An 8588-nucleotide genomic window follows, 5' to 3' on the forward strand; every position below is an offset into this window, starting at 1 on the left:
GCTCAAATATTTTTTTTATTAATTACTTTATTATTTAAATATTTTATAGGGTTTAGCTTGATTTTCGGTTTCTCATCCTTCCAGGTACTACAGTTACACACATTTGCATGTACATACACAGATGAGAGAAACTCATCCTTCATTACATGAACACATATATATATATACTTGAAGGAAGAGCTTCTCATTAATATTCTTGGTCACTGCAGCACGGGCTACAAGGAAAAAAAATAATACTGTGAGAGTCATAGTAAAAATTACTAGAGTGGGCAACTCCTTAACTAAAAATAGCTCTTTGTGGCCACCCTGGCTGGGCTCTGAAGTGTGTCCTTCCACATACTTTGCCTCTTCTCCATCCTTATGCTGTGACTGGAAGTCTACCTTTGTGCAAAATGAGTCCATCAGGTTTCAGTAGTTTCCTGACAAACCAAGCATAAAACAAAGAGAGCTGCTGCTCTGCACCCACGTGTGCGCTGCTGTCTTCTGGGAAATGATGATGAGAGGCAAGGGGCTAAGCATGGTGCTGTAAGGAATTAAGCACATGATCATCATCAAATACCAAAACTTGTCTACCTGTATTATCTTAAGAGCACAAAACCCACAGTTGTAATTTTTAACTGAATTACTTGGCTTGGGGGCAAAGCTGGTGTTTGCCATGATCATCCTGAGTTCTGAATTACCAAAGCTCAAACCAACGTGTTTTGCACTGTTGCTCCACATGCAGCCCAAATTAGCCCTTCGTTAGGTGCCTGTAGATACCATTTTTCTTCTTGACTAAAATGTTGTAACAGTCACAGTCCCATTCTGTGGGGAAGATAAGCAGGGAAAATGCATTATGCGTTAATGGGACTTGATGGAGTGTGAGCTCAGGTCCCCCAGTGCCATGAGAGGCAGAGTAAAACTCGCTTACTTTGTTTCATGCGTTGGGGATCGTTTTCGTAGCAGCACTGTGAGTGTAACCCTGCTACAAATGGACACAAGTTGTTCTGAGGAAGTAATTGTTCATCTGCATGATAGATCAGTGTGTTCTGGAATTTAAATATTAATTGAAAATTCAAGGTCAGAGGGCAGCTGACACTTGACTTTGCTCTCTGTCCTCCGTCCACGGTTTTGATCATGCTACATCTTTCTTTGTGCCTGGTGCTCGAGAGAGCACCCCAGTGTCGTGGCCTGTTTCCTAGTCAAGAGGTATAAACCTACTGGCTTAAATATCTGAGGCCCAAGATTTAGCAGGGGGTGGGGGTATGAAAGGAGAGGGGGGAGCATTTGCTTCATGCTTTTCACATTTCTCACATAACCCAAAGCAGACTAAACAAAACCAGTGTGAAATCTCATGGCTTGATGCTGCTATGGTTATATTTTTTAAGCTGTCATCCATTCATTTATACTTATGTTTATTCCCTGGATTTACAGCTTTTTTGAGCCCTTTCTTGCGGGGAGGGGGGTGGGTGGGTTGAAACCTTTTGAAAGGGGATTGCAGCAAGCAGTGGCCTGTGATTAAAGCCCAGTGTTTTTCCTTGATGCCGCTCCTCCGCAGCAGTGTCACACATGGTAGCATTTAGGAGCCCTTCACAGCTGAGGTGTTTCAAACACTAATGAATGGAAGTTTGGTCATATAACGCAGGCAATCTTTAAGGCATGCTTTGCTGAATGGTGTACTGTAGTGGCCTGGGAAAGGAAGAGAGTTATAAATTGTGTCAGTTAGCCACCCAGACAAAATGAAGCCATGTGGAAAATCAAATCTATTAAAGTATGAAGACTGTTATAAGCTGTTTTAAGCTGGTCATTCTTAAAAGGTCTCAGTTGGCTGAGGGCATAAATTCCTCTTCTTCCTAGATCTTTTTCACGTGCTGTCTTAGGCGATGATGTGCAGCGTTTGATAAAAAACAGCTTTTCACTGACAGCCCCTTTTATTAGAAATGTTTATTGCCCCCAGTTTACTGCCCATGTCCCGAAAGGTACTGCACATTTGTTAAATAAGCAGTGTAAGAGCATCGCATTTGGTCAGGCTTGCTGAAGACAAACATGAAGGCAATACTAGGGAGGAGGAGGACAGCCGATGAGGAGGAGGAGGCTTGCCAGAGCACCCACTTAACACTGGATATCTGCTCAAAATGCTTTCCATTTTCTAGCTGCCATGTCGTCTGGCTGTAAGAGGCCCGTAACAGAGCACAGCACAGACTACTTTTTCTTGGCACCCCTTGGGGTAGGAGGAAAGCCTGGCAAGGCAAAGTGCAGGGATCAGAAAGCAAGGGACCTTCCTGTCCTCCCCAAAGTGACTTCTTGAGATGTCAAAGCAGCTGTAAAGGGCACTTTGTTAGCTCAGGAGGTAATTGTCAGCTGTGAGAGAAGTATGAGGTAGCAGCCTGAGATGCACGGTTGCCACAGTATTTATTTTTTCTGTTTGTGTATTCCAGGAGGAGACTGAAGAAACGTCCTCACAAGAGTCTGCAGAGGAAGACTAGGAGACCGCACCATGCAATTTCTACCTCATCAGCAGTTGGGTCTTTTGAAGGGAGAAGACACTGCCTTGACCACTTATTTTCTATTGCCATGGTCTTTCCACTTTTGCCTGGGGTGAAAAAAAAAAAAATTGCATAACCTTAAAAAGGATTTGTCTAATAATCATCTTTGTAATCCCTTCACAGTCCCAGGTTTAGTGAAAAACTGCTGTAACACAATGGGGGCACAGATTAATGATGCAACTTTTAATTACTGTTTTCTTTTTTCTTAACCTACTAATAGTTTGTTTGAGCTGCTAAGTAAGGGTGAATGGGTCAAGAAGAGCTCCGAATCAGGTTTATGTCACTCACTGCACTACATATAAACAAGAAACTTGTAACATAGTCATTATAATGGGCATTGAAATAGAAAAGGCTGGGTGTGTAACACTAAATAAAGCCTTACAACACTTCCAGCAACCCACTCCCTACTTAGTAAACTCCCTGCTTTAGAACACCAAAGATAAGGGATAGATACTACTCTTTTTTTTTTCTTTGTAACCTTCTTGTAGACTTGTACTTGATTTATTATTTTTATTTTAATACTTACTGTTATTTCAGGAAAAAAACTAAAAGCTGATCTTTCACTTCATTCAGCTGGTAATCAGAAGAAAGAATTCAACATGAAAAAGGTACTTTCACTTGGCAAAAGGGAAGAAAGACAAAGATACATTGTATAGTTATTGATACAAACATATCAGCAGAAGTAGTAAACAAAATGAACAGCCCTTATCTTCTGGACCATAGGAAGCCAGACAGTTGGCTTTCTGTAGAGCCAGACGTTTTCTGTGGAAACAAAAATGGTTGACACCAAACACTCTTATGCCATTAATGATTAAGTCTTTATTGAGGAAAGTGTTTTTAAAAGTACAGAAGGGTACCTCAAAACTAATTGTGAATTTATCTGAACAAAAATAATTCAGTTGTTTAGTTTAGTTTCGACTAACTCCACTCACCCCATACCAGTATTTCAAAAGAATTGAATCTCTCCTCATTACTCATCAGTCATGATGTAAGAACCAACACCACGTACCTCAGCTAAGCTTGTGCATTACTTTAAGCAATGTATTTTGACATAGGATGGTTCACTGAGCACCTCTGTGCCAGTGGCATTTCTCCATCTTTTCATTCAAAGCAGCACTTTTAGCACCAGATGCAATATTACCCCACTATTCAATACTACCTCTGATTTTTACAAATAACTCAACAGACTGATAAATACATGCTGCTATACACATTTAATGCAGGAAATTTTTACTGGGTAGATAATCATGAGTATCTGCATTTTCCTTTTTTTTCTACTTCAACACCTAATTGCAGTTAAGGAAGCAATACCTTTATTGTGTTTCAGCATGGCTATGTATTTTTCTTTCTCTTGGTTTGTTTTTTGTTTGTTGTTGGTTTTTTTTTTTTTTAAATGTACTTACCCCATTCTCTGCTAGACTTCTGTGTAATGTACTGTTAACTTGAATATATTTTTGTACTGAATTGCTGATAGGTTTGTGAGGATAATTTTCTTCAATGACACTACATGACATAGAAAAAAATTTAGCTGTAATGTTTAAATATTACTGTCAAAGTTTGTACCTCAAATGAATTGTTTAAAGAAATGGACTAATTGATTGACAAAGACCTACCTCCAGACTTGAAATGGAATGAACTTGTTACTTTCAGCATTAGTTTTCAAACGTTTGAAACAGTTAGGACTGCAACTAATCCCTAATTCAAAACTATTTTTGTAAAATAACTTGTGGAAAATAAACACAGTTTAAATTACTTTCATATTAAAAAAAAAAATTAACAAAAAATACCCTTCAAAGAAACTTGAAGCTTTGTAGGTGGGAAGCAACAAGCTCAGCTTTTGCATAATGCAATCACAAATATGTGTTTAAAAAAATAATTAGTAGATTGTAAGAAAATACTTGACAAGTATTTTCGTGTATTTTACACAAATGTGATTTTGTAATATGTTTCAGCCAGATTTATTTTAAATGCTTCTTATGTAGAGGTTTTTTATTCTCCTCTCTCACTTTTGCTGTTCTTTGTCTCTCTCCCTCGTCCTATTTCATTTTCTCTATTCCTGTTTTATTTCCCTTCTTCCTCTCTTTCTAGTCAGTACTTTGTACCATTGTATTAATAAATGGGCCAGGGGTAGTTTCTCAGGAAGGCGTCTGTTGGTATGGCTTGAGTACCCAGCCAAATGCAGTTTAAGATAACTACTTACTGGCTTCTTCCAAAAGGCAGTGTCAAGAAATATGGACCTCCTCAAAAGCCCACAGAGGGTTCAGTAACTGAAATCACTGAGAAACAGCTGATTGGAGTATTACAACTTGACATGTTAATATTAAGTGGAAGAGAAATAATCCTAGCTATACAGTAGCTCTAACAGGCCAAATCCAGTGTCACTTGAAGGCAGTAGAAGGAGTTCTGCTGACTTCAAAGGGCATCAAATCAAGCCTTAGCAAGTCCCTTTTGGGGTCTGAGGGTTTTTTTGCATTTTTTAAAACCACAGTATTCAGTGGATGACACAGAAATAATTGCTGGGTGTGTGTCACACTTCAACCTCCGAGAGACTTACCACTCTGATGAACTGCATCTTATATTTTCTATATATTGTAGTACAATCAAAACACATTACTACCTCTTAGGGCCTACTATACCTCATTTTTTTCAGACTGAAAAATTTGCATGTGGCCATTGAATCAGTGAGAACATCATAAAATTTTTTATATATATAGTTTATTTTTTTGGGAGATAAATTTTATACGACTGTTCTTTGCTGTCATTGGTCACTGCTAACTAAGACTGGACATTTAACTCTTCTACCATTTCTGCAAGAGAGGTGTGTTTGCAGGAAAAATAAAAACAAATGCTTCAAGTTGTTTAACTACAGTTTACTTTTTCTTTTGAGTGTCTTCTAACTTTTTGCTTTGTTCTTTGTGTAGTTTCTGTCTATGATTGTACTTCAAATCGCTTGCTTGTTGAAAATGTTCCTTTAATGGATTATCACAGTCTGTTCAGCACAATAAACATAATAGCCTCTGTGATCCCCATGTTGTTTGATTCCTAGACTTTTGTCACAGTTCTATAAAATGGGTAATAAAGTTTGGTCACAGTGACCAAATTTGTAAAACTTCACATGCAAGTAGTCTTTTTTTGTCCCAGGACTGTAGGCATGTGCCTGAGAAGAAGTGCGTTTGCTGTTGAGGGCTCCAGGGGTGGGTGCTTGGCAGAGAGACACGTCTTATGAGGCTCCCTGGAAGGTGAGGCACCCATTCCCGGCCTGGGACTCACTGTGCTGAGGTAAGTGCTAAGCTGTGCACCTGGGGACTGGTGATCCTAATCACCAGATGGGAAACACCATAGCACAGGCCAGGCTGAAATGGATTTTGTTTCCTGGCCTCGGACCTGCCTCTTGAGGGTCCACCAAGATGGTGAGCCTTCTCCACTTTCTAGGCAAAATCACAGTTTGCATCCAAGTTTATGGAATTTCCATTACATGGACGTTAGGTTAAAAAGTGCAGGTACTCAGAGCAGTAGAGGCAGGGATGTGGCTAAGTACAGATGGTCTGGGACACAAACTGAAGATCTCAGGAAACTCTGCATCAAAACTTAAGACACCCCCAAGATTGTCACAAGTGAGTCAGGCAGGATTCTTCTGGCTTCTCCTCTTCATTTGCTTTTACATGATCCCCTGGCCTGTTACAGTGAGATTTAAAGACTGTGGTGTCTGTCCATTGACTCATATTTGCAACCATGCCTGTCTTACCCAAGGTGGTTGTTCAGATATTAGTTCCTCTGATCTTCAGGTTTACACGTTCTTTGTGTTCGCTCATTTGCAAACTCTCCACCTAATCTCTTTTGGCCTAGTAACCTCTGCTTTCCCAAGGACTTCATGGCATGTTCCTTTTGGACTTGATTACTTGTAAAATAGCCAAAATACAATCACAAAAAAACCCCTAAGTAGTAACACCCATTCAGTCCTGAGTCAGAAATGTGAGTAATTGCATTCATCACATTATGTATCCTCTTTCTTTCTTATCCTGCTTGGTGTTATTAAAGGATCATTCCACTTTTCAGTCTCCCTGGTGGTCGTCTTCCCTGTGGTTGCCATCACTCAGCTCTTCCTGTTATTTTATCTGATGTGATGCTCCAGCTGTAACCCACCCACCTGATGGATCAGCCAAGTGGCTGAACTTCTGCAACCCTGTGCTTAGCTCCCTTCTACTTCTTACTAGTCATTCCTCCAGCTTGCTTCACTCCCACTTCCCTTCTTGGGGCATCTTCCAATAAACTTCTGCATGCTTTATGCCACAGTGGGACTATTTGTGTGTATTAAACTAATCATCTTCTGCAGGATCGGGGCCTGCGTTTGTCTAGTGGCCAAGACTGCTTTATCCAAGATGCCTGTGGCAAGGGTCATACTAAGTTTCTGCTTTTGCTTTCCACTCCCATCACATCACATCCATACAAAGATGGGGAATTATTGAAAGCTGGCGCTGCCAGTGCCTTGCACAGCAATTCAATTGTCCACAGCTTTTTTTAAAACCAAAACATCTGGTCTGGTCATCATTAGCGACAGGATCCAGCGCAATGGCAACAACATGTTCCTCTGATCACAAGAGAGCAGTCAGATTTGTCACACCTCAGACTTCACCTGAAGCCTGAATGAAGCAATGTTTCTCACCCCGGCACCTCTGTGTACACGGATGTAGAATTTCTGTCTCTTAGTTCATCCTTTTTTAATCTCCCACCATCTTCCCTCTCACATTAATTTTTAAACATACAGAAGTACTTGAGCATATATCTTTTAGTACAAATACAGGTCCAACTGCTATATGCCGCCTTCATTCAGAAATAACACTAACTGAGGCTTTATTACATCTACTTGCTCAGTCAAATGAGCATCTGCCACTGTGATTTACATACATTGTCTGAAAAATACAGACATCCTTGCTGTATGGATGTTTCAAAGGTGGCACGGTTGATATGGGTTAATGCTTTCTTCCTGCCTGGCTCCTGGAGCCACAGGTTGTGTGCCATGCTAGGAGACACTGGTGATGGGGAACCCTGGATTCCTTTGCCACCACACGTCACTCACAGGTGCACAAGGAGTGAAGCCGCCCCATGCACCTTGCTCCAGGACGTCTCTGGCATGCAAGTCCCTCTCTAGCTGAGTTGCTGCTCTGACTGTCCTCATGTCCTTCAGTTGGTGTGATGAGCTCTGCTGTTGCTCTTACCCTCTGGGCTGATTCACCTCCATGTGACAGCAAGGTTTAACATGTCTTTTTTTCTTCCCACCTTTTATTTCCTTTTGCCATATAAACAACCTTTTGGCCTATTGGAAATTTTTTTTTAATTTCTTTCCTTTCCACCTGTGATTGAATGCTTTTCACCCCTTTATTGCTCTTGGCTTGCAGTGCACTTGTTCCAGTATTCAAGAAAAAGAAAGCATCTTCACATAATTAACATCCTCTGAAGATACATGAATGTAATTAAGTTTAGCCTGAAGATAACAGTCCACTGCGGTAGCAGTTGAAGTAGGAAGCAATCTGCCTGTTTACACTCTAAAATAAGGCTGCAGATGGTTGTGTCCCAAAGTTGCAGCACAGGATTATCGTCAGCTTTTATCTGCTAGCAAAAGGGGAAATTGAAACATTAGGAGATAAGACACAAGCCTTCAACAGTGCTTCCCTACTAAAATGGGGCTAATTAAGCACAGCTAAAAACGTTAGCATTTCATATAAAGGAGGAGCTTTACATTGTTAGTAATGGCTAGGGTAAAACTGAAGCAGGAATCCAAACATATGCTACATTAAGGCATGCTATTAAAATAACCAGTGAAAGAAAATAACAAATGAAAGCTGGGTGGATCTGAAAAATCAATGGTAGGCAGAAACATTAATTAGCCAGAGAGGAAACTTAGCAAAGGCAGAAGTCCCATCAAAAAACAAGATTACATTACATTATATATGTATGTCAGCACAAAATATTCTGTGGGACCACCAAAGATTATGATTTTCATCGTAGGAGTTTTTAATTCAGAAAATCTATTAAATATATATAGTCCCTTTAGGCATTTTATTC

The 8588-nt window shown here is 40.1% G+C and overlaps 1 protein-coding gene across 4 annotated transcripts in view; it reads left to right on the plus strand.

Moving 5' to 3' along the window:
* The window catches only part of HMGA2 (high mobility group AT-hook 2), a 121201-nt gene extending 115562 nt beyond the window's left edge, over positions 1-5639 (plus strand). For all 4 annotated transcript variants that reach the window (XR_013928680.1, XR_013928681.1, XR_013928682.1 and 1 more), the window contains one exon: positions 2418-5639. Coding sequence is in view for 1 of the 4 variants with exons in the window: in XM_080390793.1 (XP_080246919.1) it covers positions 2418-2465 (48 nt within the window). In the remaining 3 variants the exon portion in view is untranslated. The remainder of the gene's footprint in view (positions 1-2417) is intronic.
* Positions 5640-8588: the final 2949 nt, after the last annotated feature.

This window comes from Falco punctatus (genome assembly GCF_963210335.1).
Source record: "Falco punctatus genome assembly, chromosome: 6".
In the NCBI taxonomy this organism is placed as follows: Eukaryota; Metazoa; Chordata; class Aves; order Falconiformes; family Falconidae; genus Falco; species Falco punctatus.